The following is a 25,916-nucleotide window of genomic DNA, read 5'->3' on the forward strand; positions in this document are numbered from 1 at the left end:
GCATGCTACTTCCTGCATGCACTACATCAGAAGTGCATGCTACTTCCTGCATGCTCGACATCAGAAGTGCATGCTACTTCCTGCATGCACTACATCAGAAGTGCATGCTACTTGCTGCATGCACGACATCAGAAGTGCATGCTACTTCCTGCATGCACTACATCAGAAGTGCATGCTACTTCCTGCATGCATGACATCAGAATTGCATGCTACTTCCTGCATGCACTACATCAGAAGTGCATGCTACTTCCTGCATGCACTACATCAGAAGTGCATGCTACTTCCTGCATGCACTACATCAGAAGCGCATGCTACTTCCTGCATGCTCAACATCAGAAATGCATGCTACTTCCTGCATGCACTACATCGGAAGTGCATGCTACTTCCTGCATGCACTATATCAGAAGTGCATGCTACTTCCTGAATGCATGACATCAGAAGTGCATGCTACTTCCTGAATGCACTATATCAGAAGTGCATTCTACTTCCTGCATGCACTACATCAGAAGTGCATGCTACTTCCTGCATGCACTACATCAGAAGTGCATGCTACTTCCTGCATGCACTACATCAGAAGTGCATGCAGGTTCTTTATTTTTATTTTTATTCGACGTTTATGTTTATTCCTCCAGACCTTTTCACATTGAAGGCATGTTTCCGCACATGCGTGGCTCACATTGTACATATTTACTAGGACACGCCTTTCTGCGCGTGTGAACATATTACCACGCCCCCTCCCGCACATTCTCATATTGTTATTGGGCGTTGACTTCCGGTATTTCGCTTCTGGATTTTCAGGTTTCTGGGTGTTGTGAGGAGTTTGTTGTTCTAGCCACTCCCAGGTCGGAGACTCTCACGGCTCTGCTCCGCGGACGAGGCGCCGTGTTTCTGCATGTTAGTAGCCGTCGCGGCTGCACCGTCGCTGGACCAGCAATGACCGAAAGCCCCGCCAGCAAGACGGCCAACGGGGACGCGTGTCGGCGTGTGAAGAACGGGCTGAAACCGGAGAGGAACGGCTTGTCGGGGAGCGTCCACAGCTGCCGTCCCGAGCCGCGCTCCCACACCGAGGAGAGGGAGGAGGTGAGGCCCGGGACGGGACGCCTCGAGGCGGGGTGGGGGGGGGGGGGGAGACGCCCCGACGCCCCGACGCCCCGACGCGTCTTTGATCTTTGTTTCTTGTTTGTGTTGCTGCTGCAGTCGGGTTGTTTACCAGCTGCTTAACTCGTCTGGTTTATTTTACTTTTACCTTTTTTATATTATATCCTTCAATGAATTATGAAGTCAGGGCCTAAATGCGTAAACATCACGAGACGTCCTTTCATGCGGCGCATTCATATTTGCACCAAACAAATTGCGTATGAATTCAAAGTTCATGTAAATGCGTGGGTTCGCGTGGGGCTCCCGTCTGTGGCGTCAACCCCGGAAGAGGAGTCTCGCCTATCTAAAAAAAAAAGCTAAAAGAAGTTACCTGTTAGCAGAGATGATGATGATGATGATGATGATGAGGAGGACAGGTGCCCCTATCCGGATCCAGCACTAAGATGCTGCAAAGCGCTTTACATGCGCTAGAGAAATACATTTGACCTTGACCTTGACCTGATGAGATCTCCATGCTTCAGTGCATCGTCTGTAACTGTCCCGGTTAAATTGTGAACTTCTTTCTTGCTATTTACTTGATAGAAATGCTTTCAAGTGAACCTTAAAATGCCGTGCTTGTTTTAAATGTAAATGTCTGCTGTGTGTGTGTGTGTGTGTGTGTGTGTGCGTGCATTGGTTTTTAAAGCAGCTTAGTTTTGCATCTCAATTCATTTTTATTTCTATGGCGCCAGATCATAACAGGAAGTCATCTCGAGGTGCTTTACAGGCGTAGCGGGGAAAGACGGAACCCAGCTTGACCCACAAGAGCAAGCGCTTTGGAGACGGAGGCCTTTTATTAGGCACAAACCTTGGACGGAACCTACGGCTCATGGTTGCCTGCCATCTGTCTTGACCTGTTGGTTTGAGAGGAGAGAGAGAGAGAAAGAGGTAGAGAGACAATTACAGAGCGGGAGAGACAGAGACAGGGACAGGTAGGAGGTGCGTATAAGAAAAAGAAGGAGAGAGAGTGATAGAGAGACAGAGAGGAGGAGCAGACAAAAACATAATGCAGCATATAGCCTGCTGAACAAGGTACTGACTAAAGAGCTGCTATATAAAACTATGAATGCTAATGCTAGCGATGGGGACATCAGAGTTGACAGCAGCGCCACGGATAAAAGGACCTGCAGACTGAAAGGCAAAAAGAGGGACAAACGAAGGGAAAGGGAGCACAAGACTACGGGGGAGAGAGAGAGAGAGGGATTAATGTAAACCGAACCTATTCAGTCACCTACAGCGTAACGCCATCAGCTGGCTTCCTATGCCATGGTTGTGAAATCGGGCTCTTTGATTAGCATCTAGTTTGAGATCAGCGGGCCAGTTATCTCCAGCAAACATCGTGACGCCGGAGGAATGTCCGCTTTGGCTTTTAATCGGGCTGATGAAGAGCGTCCGGTGACTGGGACTCAGCTGAGGTCACGGTCGCTGCTCCCTGAGGCGTGACTGGGTCACATGGGGCGCGTCATGGAGGCGCATAAAGGAAAAGGTGAAACCACAGAACGTATACGAGCGGTGAAGTTGATGACGCTGTTGCAGACGCGTTTCTCCTAATGTACGGATCCTTCACCGCGCGGCTAGCTTTCCCTTATTTGGCCGTCAAATCGCCCGTCTCTGTTTGCGCGTCGCCGTCCTGCGTCTCCTGGATCGTTGGCGTGCAGCTGATCCGGAGCCGAGTGCTCTGTTGACCTTCCTTTCTTCCTCCCACTTGTGATATCGGCTGCATGTAAAGTCACCTTTGAGAGCGTTATGGAAACGTCAGCCAGCCGTGAACAAAACAAACTGTGCTTTCCCATCAGGATGAGAGGGAGTCAAGTCGGTGCAAAGTATTCAAATCTGACTCCATAGTAGTTTTGCTAAATGCGTTTTCCCTGCTCTGTTTTTAGTGACGGAAAGAAAGTACGGTAGTTTTATTCCGTTCAGTCAGAGTTTTACTCGATTTACAGGATAATATTGTCTCTAATCATTGGCATCCGGTGGAGAATAAACGAGGCAGGGTGCGTTATTACCTTTTTTGCCACTGCCGGTTTATTTATTTGACTTTTAGCCAGATTCCGCAAAAACACTGATTGATGACGATGTTGCTATGGAGGGCGACGGGTACGGTTCTTGGGTTCTTCTCGAGTCCCGTTTGAGAGATTCCGCACCATTTACTCATTTGCAAGGTTTTCTTCATGAGGAAGGTGCAAATCCACGTAATTATGTGAGACACTTGCTGTGGTTGTTCCACCGCCGTCGCCAGGAAAGCAGTCTCCGCTTGACCGGATAATTATCCCGTCTTCTTCACTGTCTTATTTTATAGCATTCATTTAGCTTTGTTTAACAGGTTGCCCATGTCGGTGCCACATCACATCATGACGGCCTGTACCGCCGGGCCTTCCTCGAGTCCTTCGAGGAGACGCCCATGCTGGTGGCGGTGCTCACTTACATGGGCTACGGCATCCTGACCCTCTTCGGCTACTTCCGGGACTTCCTGCGCCACTGGCAGATCGAGAGATGCCACATCGCCCGAGAGAAAGAGGAACAGAGGGTGAGAGACGCTGCAGAAACGCAACACCGTGCGGTTGTTGCAACTTAATATGGGCTCGGCCAGTTATTGAAAGGGAAGCGGGCAAATCCTCGACCAGCAAACGGGAGTTGAGACGCGAACGAGGAGAGAAAAGACCTGCAGCAAGTTCGGTGAATCCGTCACTAAACGTGCAAGCCTGACTCATCGCGGCTTCCCGTAGCTAAATGTGATTTCAACAGTAGACAGCATACTTTGCCAGTGAGACTGTATATGACTGGAATGTTACGCCCGAGGCTTTAAAGTTACTGTCAAGGAAACAAAGGTCAGTTGTCTTTCAGCTAAGTGGAATTTAATTTCCTAGCGTGAGCCAATGGAAATGCAACAAACCCTCTATGAGCGATGTCTGTTTGCTTTAACCCCCGACCGAATCAAATAGATCTCTCTACAAAGCATCCCAACACCTGAAGCCATGGGCTGTTATGTTTCAGACTTTTCAAACGGCGTTGCTTTAAGCTCAGTGTTCAGAAGGAAGCTTGACGTCGAGATATCCCCACACAGGAAAGGTGTTTGTGTGCTGAGGCACATGGGATTGAACAAAGACTTAGCTTATCAAATGCAAACTCATTGAGGTTTAATGTAGTATTTCAAACGTTCCCCCTGAAGGTGTCGGTACGTTTCTGCATTGTGCTCTTAAGAATGCTTTTTCGTCAACAGCCGAGATATCGGCACACTTCAACCGAAGACCTTTGCTGCCGGCGTCGTTTTCAGTCCCACGCTTGATAGTGAAGTATGTAGTTTTGTTAAGGAAAGGAAGCCGCTGGGGCAGACGTGGCAAAGTCATTAAATCCCCCTGCGGATATCCCAAAGATGTTTCCTCCAAGAAGAAGAAGAAGAAGGAGGAGGAACATCCTGATTTGTGTTTGATGTTAAAGACGCGTCACTTTTTCTACAAGGTTTTGTAAGAAAGGTACATCGTTCTCTAACAAAAGTCCCTCTTCATGATGTTCTCTTTGTTCATCCGTCCATCCACAGGACTTTGTGCCCCTCTATCAGGATTTTGAGAACTTTTACACCAGAAACCTCTACATGCGTATAAGAGACAACTGGAACAGGCCCATATGCAGCGTCCCCGGCGCCAAAATGGACTTGATGGAGCGAATATCCCACGACTACAACTGGACTTTTGAGTGAGGAAGACTTTTTATTCAGCACTGTCAATGCAGTAATCTGGGGGTCTGATAGAAACCGTGGTAAAGGTTGCAGTCGAGGATTAGCCAACGCTTTTAGCTTAATAATATTCCACCTCCACACTAACCTTGAGCTGATTTATGCACCTGTTATGTGGCCAGAGCTGATAAATAGTTATTCGTGCTGTTATGCTGCGCGAAAGAGGAAACTGGCATGCGACCAGTTGTTTTTATCTGGCCCGTAATAAAAATAAAATGTTTAAATCCAATTGAAAAGCAAGAAACTCACTTACGGTATTTCACTGTGAAATAAGTGAGTATAAAGTTAATGCGGCCTGCGAGTTGTATATGAATTGTTTAATTTGTTTTGTTCAATGAATGAGTATCTCAAGAATGTCTTTATTCTGTCCCTCCAATGTACGGTAGTTTATAATGAAATGAGACTCCTCGGTGTGAATTTTCACATCATTTGTCATCCTCCCTCTTTGCTGGTGTTTTGAGGACAGCTTCAGCAGAGGGGCAGTGAAGTGTGCCAAGGAAGAGGGCTGAAAGCAATATGAGAGAACATGGAGCTCTGATGGGGGGGGGGGGCTACTGCCGCATCAAATAAGCGCTGCCACTGGAGATCCAAAAGAATGAAAAAAAGAAAAAAAGAACTTGCATGCTGTCCACTCCAATGGCGTTTTTAATTAGCTGCACCAGCCGTCACTATGAAGTGAACCAATAAGGTTGCAGAACGACATCATTGATCACTTTCCCAGTCTAATTATCCTCCTCCTGTCTCACTTGCAGGTACACGGGTCAGACGGTGCCGGATGTGATTAACCTGGGCTCTTATAATTACCTGGGATTTGCTGAGAACGCTGGTCCGTGTGCCGAGTCTGCAGCTGAGGTCACCATCAAATACGGCGTCGGAGTTGCAAGCACCAGGCAGGAAATCGGTACAAACGTTGCCCCTGGAAACACCCTAACCCCCTAACCCTAATCCCCCCCCCCCAGTAAATAACCAAACGCCTTATCCGCTGTAAAATCACCAGTTTTCCACTTGAGTAAATTAAACAAATGAGAAAACACTTGATATTTGAATCATCGTGTCTTCATGTGTTTGTGTCACAGGTAACCTGGATAGGCATGAGGAGATGGAGAAACTGGTTGCTCAGTTTGTGGGGGTGGAGTCAGCCATGGCGTTTGGGATGGGCTTTGCAACGAACTCCATGAACATACCAGCACTGGTGGGCAAGGTAGGACCGCGGGATGTTTCCGAGGTAGCGCTGCGGTTTATTCCTGCAGCTCACATTTCTCTAGTCAACGGGTAATAACAAGAATCAACATGTCACAGTTATTGCAGCCACTTTTACCATACTGGCAGTATTTTTTATCTTCTTTGATGAACAAACACTTTTTCACTTTCTCACCAGACAGGATAATTATTTTCTCATCTCCTACATGCGAAACGGGGGGCGGAGCCAGATGAGATGAGTTTCATATGTAGGAATCGTATGTAGGGGGGAACACGTCCTGTTGGCATAACGCCGTGTTCAGTACCAGTCTGTTTGACATGTTGCTGCTCACACTGTTTCACACGCACGCTTCAGATTTCAGATTAACGTTGGTGAGAGGAAACCAAGCAAAGCGTGTGAGACTGCGGATATTAAATCTTTGTGCTCTCACGGGACCATTGGTGGAAGTTTTATTTTTCTTTCTTAAATTTCAGACCCATTATGGACTCTAACAAAGAATATATATAATTTCTCTAGACGGAGAAGTAACTGAGGCCGTCAGACAATACAGTCAATAAAGCAGCATTGTAAATGTATTTAAAGCAGTCCAGGTATTTACATGTACTCCACCCACTCGGCGACCTAAAAACCACCGAGACACAGGAACGTAGAAGAGTCGGGGCATCGTTGACCTGTACGAATGTTTCCTGCAGGGCTGTCTGATTCTGAGCGATGAACTGAACCACACCTCCCTGGTCCTGGGAGCCAGACTCTCCGGGTCCACCATCAGAGTCTTCAAACACAACAGTGAGTCGTCTGCATAAACAAACTCCGATAAGGAAGCCTCGGTTACATTTGTGGCTGAGTTAATCCTCTAATAGTTTGCATTGATCTTCATCCTTGTTGCCTCACGCTAGTGGTTAATGAATGGCTAAATGCAGCACCTCTTGACCTTTCAGATATGCAGAGCCTCGAGAAGCTGCTGAGAGAAGCCATCGTTCACGGGCAGCCCAGGACTCACAGGCCATGGAAGAAGATCCTCATAGTGGTCGAAGGCATTTACAGGTGTCTCACAAGAGTCGTGTTCGATTAAAAGCTTTAATGAAGTGGGTTTAATGATCTTTTTTTTTTAATTCTTTCGAGGCTGTCAGAGTAGAGGATTTCAGCGATGCGAGTGATTTAAGGGGAAAGACAACCGTGCTGTACAATTGGCAGAGCGTAGTTTCACGCCTCGATTCAGCAGAATGTTTGATCATTTCAAGAAGTGTCTGTCAGATTTCTACTGTGACCCGGACGACTCGGAAATCTCCCCACGTCTCATTCCAAGCACTCGTTTGATCAGATTTATGTTCATCCTATCTCGTAATGAGCACAGCGCATCGCAGTGGTTTTATTACGTGCGTTCTCCATCAGCCTTAAAGTCAGCGTATCGGGAACAACAGATTTCCAGCCGTAGCGCTTAACGTTCTGTCCCTGGCAGACGTGCTTCCGTTAGCTTCATCAGTATCGACACTCCCGGGACTGGAATGCTGCCTGGCAGAGCTGATTCGGTGCTTGGGTTGCTCTTACTGGTTGAATGCGCTGCAAACAACTTGAATGGGTTACTTGAGTCCACCAGTAGTTGCAGTATCGGTTGGGGGGGGGGGGGGGGGGGGGGGGGCAGCTCGAACACATCCAGATGTTTGCTTGACATCCTTTTGCTTGTCGTCCCTGCAGCATGGAGGGCAGCGTCGTGCGCCTTCCAGAAGTGATCGCCCTGAAGAAGCGCTACCGGGCCTACCTTTATCTAGATGAGGCCCACAGCATAGGGGCGCTGGGCCCGAGGGGGAGAGGTGTGGTTGATTACTTTGGCCTCGACCCCCGCGACGTGGATGTCATGATGGGGACCTTTACCAAGAGCTTCGGCGCCGCGGGAGGTTACATCGCTGGGACGAGGGTGAGGATGTCATTTTACATCGGCGCTAAAGAAGGCTGAGAACAGCTGATGAGCAAAAGGAGCTCCTTTTGATGAAGTTTAAAGGGTGACAAAGCGGACTCTCGTCATCTCAGCCATGCTTATTGCATTCCTGACATGTTCACCATGTTTCCCAACGCATTACTGGCACCTCATCAAAACTCGGGTTCACAGAAAGTGCAACAAGACAACCATTTTAAAACCCACTTTAAAATACTTCACTGCATCGTCCTAGGACAGACCAGCCAATGATAAAGTGTTAAAAACATGCTTGTGTAACAGGACGGTATATACATCTGCACGGAGGTTTTAGATCTTAGATCTTTATCTCAGTTATCTCACCTGCTGGCCTGCAGTTTTCATTTGATATTCTATTTTTGCTACCTGTGGAAAGCTTTTCATTTCTTATGATTTCTCTAATGTCTTCAGTGTTTATGTCTGTTTTTATGGAGATGTAGAGCAAGCGGCTCCACGCTTTAACTGCAGCGTTCCGAGCTCCGTGTGGAAATCCACTCACGTGTCCCGTCTGTCTGCTGGGTTTAGGAGCTGATCGAGTACCTGCGCTCGCATTCCCACAGCGCAGTCTACGCCACCTCCATGTCTCCTCCTGTGGTGGAGCAAATCATCACTTCCATGAAGTGCATTATGGGAGAGGATGGCACCACGATTGGTACGATAATGTGTTTGTGTAAACAGTTGTAGTTTTTGATTCTGCTTAGCCTATTTTCTGACTTTTTTTTTTTTTTACACTATTCTTAAAGAACACCACATTTTAAATCCCAGCTGTTGTTATTATCACCAGTAACCACCAGGTGTCAGTGCAGTGTAATGAAATTTGGAAGTCCTTCCGGCCTCACCAATTCGACATAAAGCTCACCTGTCTTTTTGTTTTTTCATCAAGCCTTATAATGAACTGTTGTTGCGTTTGCTTTCTGCTGTCATGTCTCCTCTCATCCTCAGGCCGGGATCGTGTGCGGCAGCTGGCAGAGAACACGGTCTATTTCCGAAAGAGGCTTCGAGAAATGGGCTTCATCATCTATGGCAACGAGGACTCGCCTGTCGTGCCCATGATGCTCTACATGCCCGCCAAGATAGGGTGAGCCTAACGACAAACTGCACGACGTGCGAGTGTTCCGAGATGCGAGCAAACCTGCAAGCAATACTTTGCTTTGAGATGTATAAATTTGAGACATGAGCGTTCCAAGCACGCTTCACTCGTTCAGTGATTTTTGCTGTATTTGTGGTTTTTCTTTTTTTTTATAACGAGTGATGGGACCAAAGAAAATGATTTGTAAGGATGGCAGTTGGAATAAAAAAATGCATGATGACTATGGGGTAATTATCGCTCAACGTGACCGTGGTCTGGCACGCCAGTACGAGCGGAGTACAAAGACTCTAAGTGCAATCCTCAAACAGAAGGATGCTGTTAAGAACACAAAGCCTTCCAAAGGAATAACTATTATGTCTAAGTTTACGTAGGTGTACGTGTAAGGTACAATTACGGTATAAAGTGTGTGTGTGTGTCCCGTGCTGTTTACTGTTGTTAGCGCTATTGTCTGTCTCGAAGGCAAAACCACATTTCATATATTAATTATACTCTTATGTCAAGGTGTTACTGTGTTTATTATCTGTTTGTAATAACTAAATGAAAAAGAACTGTTTAAATATCTTAGTACAACAGGTTCTTTGTTTCTTTTACACTGCACACACGCTACATTTAGTGACTGCTGCAGTCCCAATAATTAAGCCACCCTTGTTCCCAACATTTGTCAGTCTCGTGTTGCTAAAACAGGTATGTCTGCAAGAGGAAGACAAAGGCATATCCCGTAAGGACAGCGCACCTGCAGCTTGTTGAGGACGAGATGGATTCCATCAAGTATCAGGAAATCCGAGAAGAAATTATCTGACCATCTGACCATCTGTAAAGAAGCTGGCATCTTGGCTTTTGCCCACGGGGAATGGGCTAAGATTCCTCAGTCACGCTGCTGGAAGCATAATCTTTATGTCCACATTTACTTTTAACTGTCTCTGATCACTTTTTTCAGCTAGAGGAGTGTCTGCGCAGTTGTTTTAATGCATATATATTTTTATACGTATTTACTTCATCGCCTCTGTTTTAAGGTTGCCGTTGAGCCGTCGTGTTTGTGCCTTTTGTAATTCTTGCGCTCTCTCCTGCTGGTCCCAACAGAGCTTTTGGCAGGGAGATGTATAAGAGGAACATCGGGGTGGTGGTCGTGGGCTTCCCTGCTACTCCCATCATAGAGTCCCGCGCCCGCTTCTGCATCTCGGCGGCCCACACGAAGGACATGCTGGACAGGGTAAGACCAGCCTTCACTGTTGAGCTGGATGCATTGGGACCGATGGGGCCGAGACCTGACACAGAAAATGCGGGAGAGTTAATGGAGGGGATGGAAATATGCTAATTCAGTCACTAAATGTGTTGTTTAAGATTTTCCTCAACATAGAAAAGTTTTACGGCGTTAAATCATGAGCTCTAAAATAAGCCTTTAAGCTAGTGCTCTATCCGTCTCATCCAGCTGCTGCACACTCTCCAGCTCGCATTTTTAAAACTTGCTTTGTAATACACGGGGGGGGGGTCGTCGACTTACAACCTACGCAACTCGCCATTGTTGGACCTTCCGACCGCACTCGCTTGCTGTTTTTTTGTCTGTTTACGAAATGCCGGAAAGCGAGCAAATCGCTTGTGCAACAGTTTCCGCGATCTCGCCCACCGAGAGGAAATTGCCTCTTTCTTTTTCCGATATTTACTGCATCATGATGCAGCATAAATATACTTACGGTAATTTAACACGAGGCGACTTATGACCGAGTCGGCTTACGAGACAAACCCAATTGTTGTGAGTCAACGACCCTCCATACTTTAATAATCGTAGCAATAAAAATTGCTACTTTAGCTCAGCTCTGAATTTCCTGGAGCCACCTGTTGCCCTTCACAGTGACAGCTTTTTTTTTGATTGTATAAATGTCCCCACAGGCTCTGAATGACATCAGTGAGGTAGGAGACCTTCTTCAGCTCAAGTACTCCCGTCACAGAATACGGCCCTCTGTGGCGCGGCCGTTTGACGATAACGTGTATGAGGACATTGACGATTGATGCACCACTCCTCACATCAAGTGGCATTAAGATGAACGAGCCCAGAGATTACAAACCGGGTCGAGATGGATCGCAAAGTCTTCCACGCGGACCGAGATGCGTCCAGGTGCCCCCACGAGTTTGTCATGATGCCTGACCAAAAAAAAGAAATACTCAAAACTATCATCCGATTCTTCTTTGCCTTATTTAAACACGCAAAACCTGTTGTCAACACACTGAAACACATCTGTGTATTATTATTATATTTTTTATTACTTTATTTTATTTCTCTATGATTACGATTTGTTTTCTGAAGTTGTGTGTTTGTCTGCCGTGTTGAACAGCGTTCATCCTGTTAAGCCCTTTAGTCCTTTACGTGTGTGGACGAGTGTCTTTCCAAATGTGATCTGATCTAACGAGGTAAAAATGTAAAGCCAGCAGCCAGACAAGGAAAACGCCGCGTCAGATTCCTTTCCACCAATGGCCACATGATGTTTGCGTTAATGTTGGAGAGAAGATTATTATCCTGATTACGTTACTAGCAAAAACACAGTTTATCTTCCTTGAGATGTAAGGAACTATTTTTTACGACTATTACAACAAGATTTTTTTTTAATCTTAATATTCTGTCAGATGTGATAAATGTCAAATGCTAGCCATGGTGTGCTAATTATCTTAGCACAATTAGTATTCCTAAAAGCCATGCAAAAAAAAAAAAAAAAACATACCGCAAAATAATTTGCTTCAGATAAGACCATCTGTGAAACGCTGAGAACATGTAGAGATTATTATTATCCCTGACCGTTTGTTTGCATTGTTTGATAATGTAAAGCGAGAGCGACATGTAAAGTTAGTCATGTCTGGGAGTGGCGTCGTGTGCTTGTCTGCATCGATCCGGGTATCAATATGAGCTTATATGAGTCTATTTCTGACCTTGAAACTCTATCTTGTGAAATGTTGGTATCTCTCTTTAGCTTTAGAGAGATTAAGGCAGCTTTAAATGTCCTTATGCATACATTCACCGTACACGTATGCAACGTGTAACCACTTATCTATCTATACTAATGGCTGGGCAGTGTGAATAAGTCATTGAAACTGCACCACACCCAGTAATCAGTGCATTCTGACACTGTCCATTTGACATGTGTGAACGCCGTCAGAAAAGCGCCTTTATTCCAGATAAAAGTGTGTGTGTGCGTGTGTGTGCGCATGCTTCAGGGAGAGGGTTTCTGCTTTTCAGTGAATTGGCGTGAATTGTCTCACGCCATTACTTAACTGTAGGAAAGTATTCAAAAACCTGGATCTTGGAATTCTAAATGATTGTTCCATTGCTGTAAGACTTGCAGTGTAACTGCAGAATGTCTTTATGTGGACCTATTTTTAAGTTTGCACACAGTAAAGTTATCTTCGACATATTTTAATATGAACATTTAGCTACATTAAAACCTCACGACCGTGTCGCCAGGTGTCTTGATGATGATATCCTCAATGGCTTCGACTGTAACCGCAGGACTGTTGGTACTTGATGTACAAAAATGTGCTGCTGTGAATGAATAATACATTCATTTCTATTTTTCTATCCATGTAACGTAGCCCCCCCCCCCCCCCCCTTGGGTCGGTACACCAACATGGAGATGGATCATTAGCAGTGTTGCAGCGTAGGGGGTAAAAGCTCTAACCCTGCACATCTCCAGTTATCAGAGCCCAAGATGAGTAAAAATCACCACGTATAAATATCCATTCCAAATGCTGTGTGAGACCTGCTCTTCACACATAACAGTGAGACGGGCACATTAGCAGCCTTCATTGCTGTCGTCACTGTCTGTTGAATCATTTTCACATTTTCTTTGTTGTCTTTTCATGATATTGTAATTGTGTTTAGTAAACTAACTAAACCAGAGATTTCATTTAATTCATCTGAAATGAAAATTAGTTTCGACTTAAGCATGCAAAGCCTTGCCATGGACCACAAAGCCTTGCCTTGAATGAGGCGCCGTTGGAGCCCTGATCGTATGTCACACATTGATTCGCCCGGCCTTTTTATTCACCCAGCTGTTGCACATCTGCTCCAGTGCACACCCCCCCCCCCCATTTGCTCGGCTTAGTGTGTATTTGTACCGTTTAACATATCAAGGATGAGCTCAAATTTCAAGTCACGATCGCTTTGTGCCTAACGACATTTCCTACAATGCGTTGTAGCAAGTCTATTGTTCCATTTCGTTTTGATTTATTAATGTCAGAAATGTAGATTACGGGTAAATAAATTCCTTCAACTTCATGTTATCTCTGGGGCCCAATGAAGCTCTTGCTGTTACACATCATTTAGGGTTCCCCACCTGTCCCATTAGAACCACTGGTACTCAAACAGTAATGGGGGTGTACAATTGTGACACTGTGAAAGTTGTAATCAATCCTGGGTGTCCATGAAAACTGCAGTTTATTCCTTAATATACTCATTCTTAAGCTTCATGTGTGTGTTTTTTATGTCTATTGTTGGGGTGAGATGGATTTGGTCCTCCTGTTTTTTATAGAGTTTCTATTGTTTGAGTGAATAATTTGTAATGTTTTCATAATTGTGTTGGTTGTCACTCTGAATTGTCTGGCTTGAAGCGGTGCGTCTAGTAATGGATGTTAAATGACCACTCTTTGCCTTTTGAAGCGTATGAATTTATAAGAATAATTTGTCTTAACTTGGATTGTTCATTTTTACAGTCTCGTTTTGGCTTCTTATTGATGATGCTTCTAATTTGTTGCTGGATGTGTTTTAATGAATTTCCATGCATTTCAACAATAGAAAATTGACGACCTGCAGCGAATCAATGCCACTGGAATCGGTAGGTCATTAAAAACAATAAAGAAATCTATTTTCAAAGCTTTGTTTTGGTGGAAACAGTTTATTCATCACACATCCCATCTGATGCACACACATTTATTCATTTTGGTTACAGCTCATTGAGCGCTGTATGAAATGTCACCATCTTTTGTCCTATGATTTGAAGCCAAACATGCGTCAAAGCGACTCATGCAAATGTTTCACTGTACATTTTTATTCTCACGCGGCAGAAGTGCACAACGTTTCCATCGCTATGATCCAGCTGCTGCTGAAAGAGCGAGAATCACAAGCCCAGAAGCTCGAGTTTAAAGCCAACATAATTGTGTTGGAATTTGCAAAAAGTTGAGAGCCGAGTAAATTGCAAAGTCACGCATTTTGAAATGGTTTCCTGTTTTCCTTTGTAACGTTTTCTCCCACTGCAGAATTACAGCCAGCTGTTTGGCTTGGTTGCATCATTGTCTCTTGGGGCCCCATTCACTCGTCTTCTTTGCCAAAATATACAGTGCATTTGGAGATAAGGTTCACACTGAGTCAAACGAGGACATCTGATATTTCACAAAGATCTAGGGGACAGAAGGAGAAAAAAAGACCCGAATGAAATAAAATCAAATGTAGCTGGTTTAGGGAGGATAAAAATGCAAACATGTATCAGCTTGGCATGTATAAACCCCAGAATTAGCATTTTATGAACCTAAAAGTGCAATGAAATGTAAAAACGTCACTATCCAGAATAGCTTAACATTCGACGTTTTGTCCCACGATGACTCCCAGCTGTGGTCAGCTTTCCATTACGCAATGCTACATTTGGTTCACCTTCGTCATGAGGCTTTATCTTGTGACGCTAAATGTAAATCACACTCTTTGAAAATACAGGCAATAAACCCCAAGTGTAGCCTCTGCCTGGCAGGATAGAGGAGCAGATGTCTTGTATTACTGTTTATCATGTGTCTGTGACGGAAGGGAGGACAAGCTGGAAACTAAATACTACATACTACATACTACAACATGGCGTTTCTGTGTAAATTTACTTGTCCTGACACGAAAAAAAATAAAAAAATAAAAAACTAGGAGAAAAGAATGCTTGAAAATAGTTTTTTAAATACCCAAAAAGTCTGGTGTACTCCATAAAATGCAATTTTTCTCTTATCCCACCCCCTTGATGGCGAAATTGAATCAAAAAACTTATTTTAAATGTCTTTTTTGGGGGGGGGGGGGGGGGGTATTATATGTTTCATTGCTGTCTCTTGTAACTGTGGCAACATATTTTTTTAATCAACATAATATTTAAAATAATAATTAGCATTCATGGAACTCGTGCCCCACCGCCTCAGGATTGGGTCGCTGCTTACAGTAGACATGCTGTTCTTTCTGTCTCTGGTAGCGAGAACATTCCCCTTCCCTTACTTGGTGCTGAACATGAAGACAAAAGCAAGCAGACCCTGCCCGTGTGCCTGTTTACTCAGCTGCTGGTTCTCGCTGCAGTATTTAAGCCTCGAGTCCAACACTGCCTCGTCCTTCTGCTTGCAGCTCTTGCTTTATCATCTTCGCCACGAAAATGTCCACAGCTGGTAAGGTAGGTACATTTCAATAGTACGGACGTGAATAAGTAAGAATACTTTAAGTACAGTCAAGTATGGTAGATCACAACTCTGCAACAAGCATTCACTTTACTATTAGAAGCTTCTGAACACAATCATTTTGTGCATGTGGTCTCTGTCTAGTTATATTACATGACATTTATACCCTCTCTTTAATGTGTCTTTACACATGCATGCTTGTTTCTGTCTAACTTAGATGTTTGTTTCTATTGTAATAGAATCTATGATAATACATTTCTGGTGTTTGTAGGTTTTATCGGACTGTGGTTTGGCGTTGGAAGGAGTTTCGGAAAGAGTTCCGTGTGTTTCCAGACGGCATTAAACATTAACAGACAGAGCATGAAAATGGACACTTTATTTACCTCAGTGTGTTTTCTTTGCACACTAAGTTACACACTTAATCAAAAACATGTTTGCTAGATGACTTACGTGAACGTTTCTGAGTTTTTCTATTATACTTGCAGCAACTGTATAAGAGAAATGGAAATATAAAGTACCTGTAGTATAAAATGTGGAGTGCCTTAATTTTAATGACGGCATGTTTTTGAAATATAGCAGAAATGATGTTACAAGGCATAGATAATTCCTTGGAAATACCTTTATTGTCTTAACATGTTGTTTTTTTAAGTTGATGCAGAAGCGGGGTTTCAGAAAAAAAAATGCTGCCTTTCCAAAATCCATCTCAATAGCTTATTTTTGATCTGACTGAGTGATCTGATCCCGCGTTACCATCCTTTAGGTCATAAAATGCAAGGCAGCGGTGGCCTGGGAGCCCAACAAGCCCCTGGTGATGGAGGAGATCGAGGTGGCCCCACCCCAGGAGAATGAGCTCCGCATTAAGGTGAGAGAGACGCAACATGGCAGAACATGTGCGCGCCCCCCCCCCCCCCCCAGAGATGGCTTTATTGACCTCATCATCTACAAACCCCGGTGACGTCATCTCAATGAAGTATTCTTGCTTTTCGAGTTTAAAGAGGCTGCAGAATGAAATAAGCGCCAGTGTTTTCATTGTGAGGTTTCTGCTGCAGATTGTGGCAACCGGGGTGTGTCACACAGACCTGTATCATCTGTTTGAGAGCATGCACAAAGAGGGCTTCCCAGCTGTCCTGGGCCACGAGGGAGCTGGATATGTAGAAAGTGTTGGGCCTGGAGTCACGGAGTTTCAACCAGGTCGGTAAAAAGTGTGTGTTTTAAATGTATAGCGACCCACAAACTGGTTTAGTAGCCTTTCTTGTGAATTAATGACCATATTTCTTGTGTAACCTGGACTAAAATTATTTTTTTTGGGGGGGGGGGGGGTTCTCACAGGAGACAAAGTTATCCCTCTGTTCATAGCCCAGTGTGGAGATTGTCGCTTCTGTAAGAATCCAAAGACCAACCAGTGTGAGAAAGGATGGTGAGCTCCTCTTTTTCTTTGCATCACTAAATGTCATTCGACCAGGATGTATTGATAAAGTCACAGATCCATTCAATGCTTGTTATTCATGTCTCTGCATACGTTACGTTGCTCACTGCTTCAAAGGATCAACTTGTCCTGGTGTCTGACAAAGACTTAGAACTCAATAATGTATTGTTTTTTTAATGCCATATTGTTCATTCATTTGTTGAATTAACTGCTCAAGACTAATGCGAAAGTCAAATCTTGGGCTCTATTTTAATAAAGAACATTTCTTCAGGGCTGCTGATCGTTATGATGTGATGTCTGCGCTGGATAGCAGGTTTACGTGTAAGGGCAAGAAGGTGCTGCAGTTCATGGGAACCAGCACCTTCTCTCAGTACACCGTGATGAACCAGATGGCCGTGGCTAAAATCGACCCCGATGCCCCCCTGGACAAAGTGTGCCTCCTTGGATGCGGGGTCTGCACTGGATACGGAGCAGCAGTCAATACCGCTAAGGTCGGCATGCTCTCCTTAAGGACAGTTCAGTGTAGTGTCGAGGGCAAAATGCCTGCTGCAAAATTACTCCGAGACTGTTTGGATGGGGCATTAAGAAGTCCGACTCCAAGTGCCAAGTTGAGCAAGTCTGCTTTATCGTAGGTGGAGCCGGGCTCTACGTGTGCTGTTTTTGGCATGGGAGCCGTGGGATTGGCTGCAGTCATGGGCTGCAAGAATGCAGGGGCCAAACGGATAATTGCTGTTGACACCAACCCAGAGAAGTTTGAGAAGGCCAAGGTGTTTGGAGCCACTGACTTTGTGAACCCCAAAGACCACGATAAGCCCATCAGCCAAGTGCTTTCTGAGATGACGAACGGCGGGGTGGACTTCTCCCTGGAATGCGTTGGAAATGTGGGAGTCATGGTAAGGCAAAGAGAGATTTGTATAGAGGTCTCTAACATCTTATCTTCTGTTTTTGAAGCCTGTCGTTTCAAGCCCACTGACTTTGTGCTGTGACTCTCTCTCTCTCTCTAGCGCAGTGCCTTGGAGTCCGTGGTGAAAGGATGGGGTGTTAGCGTGCTGGTTGGTTGGACAGATATGTTTGATATCTCTGCAAGGCCCATTCAGCTCATCGCTGGACGTACATGGAAGGGCTCCCTGTTCGGAGGTGGGAATCCTGGGAGCAGGGACATCTCGATGGGATACTGCAACCCTTTTCATTTTAATGATCAAACAAAAGAATTTCTGCAGCATTCGCCTTCACCTTTTGCTAGACCTCTACAAACGCCACGCGGGTATTATTGAGAGAGTGCGTTGCTTTTGATGTGTGTTCTCAGGATTTAAGAGTAAGGATGGCGTGCCAGCGATGGTTAAAGCCTATCTGGAGAAGAAGGTGAAGCTGGATGAGTTCATCACTCATAGGATGACTTTGGACCAGGTCAACGATGCCATTGAGTTGATGAAGAATGGACAATGGTAAATTAATGCTCTAAAACGTTTACTAACTAATTACGCAGATAATAATACAAATAACATCTCTTAAATTCTGCCTCCCCCTCCACAGCATCCGGACAGTCCTGAGTGTGACTCCACAATGAGATCATTGCGAGGCCTTCACTGACATCGCAGATATTACAATGACCTGCAGCAATGTTGTACCCCATGTCGACACAAGATTCGTCAAACAGTTCTATCAAATCTTCAGCGTTGTCACATTATTAAATTCAATATTGGAGTGCATTTTGTGTCGTGTGTTCTTGTCGAGCAGCCTTACGTCTGATTTGCTCATATATGGCTAAGTTGCTGCGCTCTCCTATTTGCTGCAGCACAATCACATCTGTTAGAATAGAATAGAATAGAACTTTATTGTCATTACACACGGTGATGCAATGGAATTAAGCAGGTTCTGCACAGTAAAAAAAACAGTAAAGGTGCAAAAGTACAATAAAAAATGCTCTTCTGTGCTCGACTTTGAGAAACACGATGTACCATATTTTTGTGTCTTAATGTTGGCTGCTAAAGCACAGCCTCCTGGTTGTGCAATAGTGTGACCAAATATAGCTGATTAGATCTAGCTCAAAGCTGTAACGTCAATGCGCTATCATAGGTATATTTACAGTCCAATACTACCATGTCCTTTGCCCTGTTAGTTAATCCGGATTACGCAACAATGGTTGCCTTTTTTTTTTTAATTAAACAAAATGTTTACGCAAGTGGAGACTTGAATTTCCCCTTGGATCCTTTTCAATGTCAAAATAGCCTCCGTATTCATTATAGATAATGTGGTAGTACTTTGCTTGGGATTGTTTTCTTTCACAATAGGTTATTATCTATATTTAATGACAAACGAAATAGCTGTGCAATGAAGCTGAAGTTTTTCTCCCGTTTAAAAAAAAAGTGGGTTTTTTGGACAACTTTTATTTTATGCTAAACATATCTATACTGTAAAATAAAATCATGTTGAGCTATCTCTTATTTTATCAGTCATTGTAGTTATTGGCAGCACAAATAATACTGAATATAGTATAAATAAGAGTTTTGCAAATTTAAAAAAAGATATAAACAACTACGCAAATGGACAACTGTAGTTTAGGAGGTTTTCTACGAGGAGCTTTGCTTCATCTCGAATGTGGTCGAGAAGCTGCTCAGTATCCTCCGTACATTTTATTCAATGTCCTCCCCACCGCTGCGGCCTTCTGTCTCCAGCCGATCAGGGAGCCAGCCTTCCTCAGTGTGTCCAGCCCTGTTGACGGCTCTGATACTGCTCCTCCAGCGGACTACGGCAATGAATGAATCTACAGAATCTTGCTGCACACGTTGAATGTTCTGAGTGTCCTTAGGACCCCCCCCTATTAAAAGGATAAAAAGCCGACAACGCCACCGAGGTTAAAAAGAGCCTAGGACTCTACTGAAAGTCTTAAGTCTTTAAAATCAGGGGTGAGCAGAGTTTAAGAAGCCACTATTCTGTAACCGGTTTACAAAAGTTTATTTAAAAGAAATAAAAAGGTTTAAAAGTCAAAAGGAAGGAACTCAGCCGTCCAAAATCCCACTTCAGCCTCCACCGGGCGTCCCGCTCGCTTGCCCAGAACTTCTCTCCGACCCGCTCATCCTGCAGCGTCTCCCCCGTGTTGTCGTCCGGACCGCTGGTCCCGCAGAGGTTTGGCGCTGTGTGGGGTATTATTATTATTATTCCTCCTCCACCACAGTGGTATTATTATCATTATTATTCCTCCTCCACCACAGTGGTATTATTATCATTATTATCATTATTCCTCCTCCTCCGCCACCAGCAGCAGGGGCTGCCGCCCAGAGCCTTGTACGTACACTCCTCTCTCCGCCTGCTTCTTGTCTTGTTGTCTGGTCTTGTCCTTTCCTCTCTGCCTTCAGGTGCTTAAAATGTTTTCTGCCTTTCGGCACACCTGGTGTCAATTTACTGATTGTAGCCAGCTGTGAGTAGTTCAGGGATCGTTGTAAAAAAACATGCTTTAAAACACACAAAAACAAAACTCGCACATTAAAACCCCAAAACATACATTAAAAGCACCCAAAATGAAATCAAACAACATTAAAACCTAAAGCATGCAATTGACCCCGTCACAGAAGTGCTTGCTCTTGTGGGTTAAGTTGGGTTCTTTCTTTCCCTGCTACTCCCGTAAAGTCCTTGAGATGACTTTCTGTTGTGATCTGGCACTATAGAAATAAAATTGAATTGAAGGTATACGTTCTAAGTCATTTTTGAGGTTGGCTTTGTTGACGACAAAACGCTCCCCTGAGAAATTGTTGGTGATTCGAGCTGAATCAGCATTGAAAGCCATTTCCAGCAACGTTTGGTCCGCATGCATGTTTTCTTCTGGAATGAAAAGGCAAAGTATATATTATTTGTTCCAATCAATGGGAATCTTTGTGTTCTGAAAATTTTTCACATCGTGCAGTTATAACTGCACGAGGGAGAGTCAAAAACGCCACTAAAACATGTTTGAACATTTACTCATTCTTGTTATTGCTTTACTGCTACAGCTTTGCTCCCTAGCACGTCAGACTTCGCCCTAAGGTGGTACGATCTGCCCACAGACACGTCTACACAGCTACACTCTCGGAAGGACGGGTCCCGAGACGATTGCTCATCGACAAAACACTCTATAGTACCCTCTTTCTTTCAGCCGATTTCAGGAGAATGCATTTCTTGCATAACCAGACAAGAAGATCATTAGTTGGAACCTGATAACAGCCAATGGAAACTGTGAAACTCCCTGTCTCTTTAAGGGAAAGCTTGACTGGATATTCAGGACATCCTCTTTTCGCTGGCTGCTGAACCCTTTTCACAGCAGCTTCTTTTTGGAACCTTCTTTTCTCAGTTGCTGTTTGTGTGAGGTTAGACTTATCTGTTGCATAGATTCAAGTCAATTCAAAGAACTCTGAGCAAGTTGGGCAAGGCTGAGCTGCTGTTATAACAAATATAGCCATTAAGTCCAAGACTTTTTGTCCTTAACAAGTCTCTGCCTTTTGTGAAGATGGCCACAGCTGGGAAGGTAATGCATTATTTCACAGATAGATATGATATTTATGTGACTATATCTCATCACTGTCTGATAAAACTTGATTCAAGATATGATGTTGAAACAAAGAAAGATCAACAGGCTAAGAAATAGAATCTTTCTAAAATGACATGAATATTGTTTGTTTGAATGTGATTCTGTAACGGCTGCAGTTCTCATTTGTGTTTGCGAAGCTGATCCGTGCGTTCATGTGCTGCATGTTATTTCCCATCTGGCTATATGTGACAGGGCGGTGGAGTGTTTCCAGCTGCAGCAACGCCACACAGGGGAATAATAATTAACCAGTGTTCATTAACACAAACAAAATGATAAGTAAAGAAAACGTGATGCCACAGGAAGACAAATCCAGCAATTAAATGCGGTACACAAGCAACACGCAGTACCATGAACAGCAGCAACCACCACTAAGAAACCTGCAGGACACGTAGAGAAGAAGCAGAGAACGTTGTTGCATAAAACAGCAGCCACAATTAGGGGGGGGCAGTGAACGGGCTGCAAACATTCCCAACCTTTGGAAAATGAGGCACTCTATTACCATCTCTAATCTACATTGACGTAACTCGCTCAAAGTGAGTCTAGTTTGTAAAAAAGAGTCCTAACTTCCAGCGAAAAAGGCACAATAACCCTAACTAGCCCAACTGCAGCTGAATTCCACATGGGAACCAGAATAGCAGCCCAAACAGGCCGGCTCGCTCCTCTGCAATGTTGAAAATCTACTGCAGACCGCCAAAAAATATTGACGTCACCAGTGCGTGCATCTCACCAATTAGACACAAGAGTGGAGAGTGAATAAACTACTTGCTTGAATCAAAAATAGCGTGCACAGATGGCCACGTGCTCCGGCAAGGCCAAACAACGCCAGGCTGCCACCACATGGAAAACCAGGAAGAGAAGCAAAGGAAGAGGTGCGGATAGACACCTGGTTATGACGGGAAGCAGGGGCGTCGCCCAGTGAGGAGCGCGCCAAGACCCTGGTGCAATGCTCTACATCGGCACAGAGGGAGACTCGTATGACGACATCTGGACGTGCATTATAAACAATTATATGTTACTACCCTTCAGGTTATCAAGTGTAAGGCAGCGGTAGCCTGGGAGCCCAACAAGCCTTTGGTGATCGAGGAGATTGAAGTTGCCCCGCCAGAGGCCAACGAGGTCCGCATTAAGGTCAGAGTCATCCACTCACACACAACACACGCAGAGACACTGCACATATTTATGTCCATAAAAACAGAATGCGATGAATGAAATACAAAGTGAAACACATTTAACCTGAATGGCTTGGAGGGACTGAAGTCTCGCCTTGGCACTCGAAACGAGGAATAACTGAGGACCAGTTGCCGATTTGGATTAAGCTAAATGTTCATTTCATTTCGGCTGAATATTGGATCTATTATGTATCCAGTCCTGACACCCCCCCACCCCTTCCCCCCCTCCACCCCTCTATCCCCCTCTGAGAGAGTTCTGTGTGACGCCAGGCCTTATCTGTCTACCAAAGCAATCCAAGGACATCTCTCTGACTTTCCACACACATGAACTCGCCTGCTCTCGGAAATCCCCCTCCTCCCCAAAGGACAATTCTCCGGACTTGCCTGGTTCCTGTTTCTCATTGAAAAAATCCCTGCGCGTTCCCAGTGCAGCATTCCCGGTGCAGCATTCCCAGTGTAGCGTTCCCAGTGCAGTATTCCCAGCGCAGCGTTCCCAATGCAGCATTCCAATCTTCTGTCGAGCATGTCCCACTGTTTTTGAGAAACAATGCTAGTATAGAATTCAGAATAATTAATAATACATTTACAAGTAATAATGAAGTCAGTCAGGTACAACTTTACACATGAAATTATCATTCATCTGTTTCACATTCGTCTTCCTTGTGTTTTGACTGTTTGGTTCCCGTTTGTTGCAGATTGTAGCGACTTCGTTGTGCCATACGGACCTTTACCACCTCTTGGAGAGCATGCCGAAAGAAGGCTTTCCGACGGTCCTTGGCCACGAGGCAGCTGGGATAGTGGAGAGTGTCGGGCCCGGAGTTACTGAATATCAGCCAGGTGTGTTTGAAATGCAACAAAACATTTTGGTGTATGTTTTCAAAAACTGTATTGCAACTGTTTGCTGTTCGGTTCAGAGCATACTAGTAAAATACATTTATTTACTTTATGGTTCAACAGACAACACTCTCAGATTTACTATAGGGCTATTTTATAATGTGCAGGAATGAGGACCCCGAAACGCGGGGAAAGACAAAAGAAAATCAGTTCAAAGTCTTTAATGATGCACACAACTACCAAGACCAAACCCTGACAGAAGGCGTACTTATGTCTTTCAGGAGACAAAGTTATCCCTCTGTTCATCATGCAGTGCAGAGAATGTCGCTTCTGTAAGAGCCCAAAGACCAACCAGTGTGACAAAGCATGGTGAGCTACAATATTTTTACTTTTTGCATGTAACTGTTTTTATAATAATAAAAAAAAAAAAATTATATAGTAGTAAAATAATGTATTACATATTTCATTCATTTACTCCATTTGTATTTAATTGCAAGCATTGTGATTGTGTGCTAGGATAAGGGAAACATTATGTTTTTATCCAGGAGGTCCACTTCTCGTCCCAATGTCATGGCACCACCAGAGTCCAGGCTTTCCTGTAAGGGCAAGACGCTGCTGCAGTTTGTTGGAACCAGTACCTTCTCTGAGTACACTGTGGTCCATGAGATGGCTGTGGCTAAGATCGACCCGGCTGCCCCTCTGGACAAAATCGGTCTCATCGGGTGTGCCGTTTGTACAGGATATGGAGCTGCAGTTAATAATGCAAAGGTGGGTATTTAACAGTTACAAATTGCATCCGTCATTATTCCAACCAAAAGAACCATGTTGACGATATTCTGCTTTATCGTAGGTGGAGCCGGGCTCTACGTGTGCTGTTTTTGGCCTGGGAGCCGTGGGATTGGCTGCAGTCATGGGCTGCAAGAATGCAGGAGCCAAACGGATAATTGCTGTTGACACCAACCCAGAGAAGTTTGAGAAGGCCAAGGTGTTTGGGGCCACTGACTTTGTGAACCCCAAAGACCACGATAAGCCCATCAGCCAAGTGCTTTCTGAGATGACTGATGGAGGAGTGGACTTCTCCCTGGAGTGTGTTGGAAATGTGAAGGTCATGGTAAGGTCAATCGTTTCAAAAATAAAATATCTGGATGTATTAGTGGCATGCTTAACATTCATAAAAATTATTCCAACTGTCAACAAAATGTTAAAAATATTTTCTTTTTTTTATAGTTGCAGCGATATTCAAGTGGTCTAATAATACCAGATATAGTACAGTAGTACAGTAGTTTGTATATCCCTCCAGTTTTAGCTGGGACATGTATGTGATATGAATTTTCAGCTTTGTAAGTCTGATTTTAAAAAAAAAGTATGATGATGATGAGCAGACAGAAGCACACCCAGGCAGACCGAGTGTGTTTATTTAAGATTCCAGTCCTTATTTCCCGACGCCAGAGCTTCTCAGTTATTTCCTGTTACGCCCCCCCCTAGGAAGATGAAAACAAAAGCCTTAGCCCTGACCATGAGAGTTCCCCTGGCACGTACTGTAGTGGGTGTGCAATTACACTTCATTCTAGTACAAAAAAAGAGGGGTCCCACACGCCCCCCCGGCTGGTATTACACCCCACTATTTGAGAAGAGCTGCCTTACACTAAGACTAAGACATTTGAACCTGCACCGTTCTAACAAAAAGCCCACTAATGCTGTGCTTGTTTCCACATGTAGCGCAGCGCCTTGGAGTCTTGTGTGCCTGGATGGGGGGTCAGCGTGATTGTCGGCTGGACAGCCTTGCACGATGTCTCCACTGAACCCCTGCAGCTTATCGCCGGCCGCAGATGGACAGGCTCTGCGTTTGGAGGTGAGACTTGGTAACTTATGGCTGTGGGATTGTGTTCGTTGATGCCTGGCTAGTTTCGCTCAGCTTCAGACTCTCTGCTCACGCTTTGTGTGTTTTCTGGTTTAGGCTTCAAAGGAAGGGATGGGGTGCCTCAGATGGTCAAAGCTTACCAGGATGGGAAGCTGAAGTTGGATGAATTCATCACTCACCACATGACTCTTGACCAGGTCAATGACGCCATTGAACTCATGAAGAATGGCAAATGGTGGGTTTACGCTCCCTGTAATTTCTTCATCATTGATGAGTCACCGGTAACACAATTCCACGACTGATCAATTTCCAATGACTTTCGTTCCATAGCATCCGAACGATGATGAAGGTTTCCAAATAATTACACCACCGCGATGCTTTCCAAGAACCCAGAAGAACTAAGTAATGTACCAACCTGAGAGGAATATCGGGACCTGTAATACACATAATATGCATAATCTGACTCTGTCAAATGTATGAAATTGTTGATTTAAAGATTAAAGCAGTACAATTTGAAATGCAAAGAAATTATTGAACAAAATAAATGGACTAAATGG

The 25,916-nt window shown here is 44.5% G+C and overlaps 3 protein-coding genes across 5 annotated transcripts; all 3 read left to right on the plus strand.

Annotated features, from left to right (window-relative positions):
- Positions 1-933: 933 nt before the first annotated feature.
- On the plus strand, positions 934-11,119 carry LOC137907480 (serine palmitoyltransferase 2-like). The gene is made up of 12 exons (XM_068751820.1): positions 934-1,080; positions 3,461-3,664; positions 4,676-4,830; positions 5,623-5,771; positions 5,947-6,071; positions 6,764-6,857; positions 7,010-7,115; positions 7,767-7,986; positions 8,548-8,674; positions 8,965-9,100; positions 10,193-10,322; positions 11,000-11,119. Exons 1-12 carry the CDS (start codon positions 934-936, stop codon positions 11,117-11,119), a joined length of 1,713 nt encoding a protein of 570 aa, XP_068607921.1.
- A 4,272-nt stretch (positions 11,120-15,391) lies between these two features.
- On the plus strand, positions 15,392-18,643 carry LOC137908062 (alcohol dehydrogenase 1-like). 2 transcript variants are annotated; one of them, XM_068752422.1, is made up of 9 exons: positions 15,392-15,504; positions 16,269-16,370; positions 16,558-16,699; positions 16,838-16,925; positions 17,206-17,425; positions 17,567-17,827; positions 17,939-18,071; positions 18,241-18,379; positions 18,468-18,643. In XM_068752422.1, the coding sequence occupies exons 1-9, from the start codon at positions 15,487-15,489 to the stop codon at positions 18,499-18,501; spliced, it is 1,137 nt and encodes a 378-aa protein (XP_068608523.1). In that variant the 5' UTR covers positions 15,392-15,486; the 3' UTR covers positions 18,502-18,643. The 2 variants fall into 2 exon arrangements, with proteins under 2 accessions (XP_068608523.1, XP_068608525.1); XM_068752424.1 differs by having other exon boundaries at positions 15,465-15,499.
- Positions 18,644-21,233: 2,590 nt separating this feature from the next.
- On the plus strand, positions 21,234-25,916 carry LOC137907225 (alcohol dehydrogenase 1-like). 2 transcript variants are annotated; one of them, XM_068751530.1, is made up of 9 exons: positions 21,234-21,432; positions 22,522-22,623; positions 23,360-23,501; positions 23,780-23,867; positions 24,044-24,266; positions 24,349-24,609; positions 25,218-25,350; positions 25,456-25,594; positions 25,690-25,916. In XM_068751530.1, the coding sequence occupies exons 1-9, from the start codon at positions 21,415-21,417 to the stop codon at positions 25,718-25,720; spliced, it is 1,137 nt and encodes a 378-aa protein (XP_068607631.1). In that variant the 5' UTR covers positions 21,234-21,414; the 3' UTR covers positions 25,721-25,916. The 2 variants fall into 2 exon arrangements, with proteins under 2 accessions (XP_068607631.1, XP_068607632.1); XM_068751531.1 differs by having other exon boundaries at positions 24,047-24,266.

The sequence above is a fragment of the Brachionichthys hirsutus genome, chromosome 18 (assembly GCF_040956055.1).
Source record: "Brachionichthys hirsutus isolate HB-005 chromosome 18, CSIRO-AGI_Bhir_v1, whole genome shotgun sequence".
Classification (NCBI taxonomy): domain Eukaryota; kingdom Metazoa; phylum Chordata; class Actinopteri; order Lophiiformes; family Brachionichthyidae; genus Brachionichthys; species Brachionichthys hirsutus.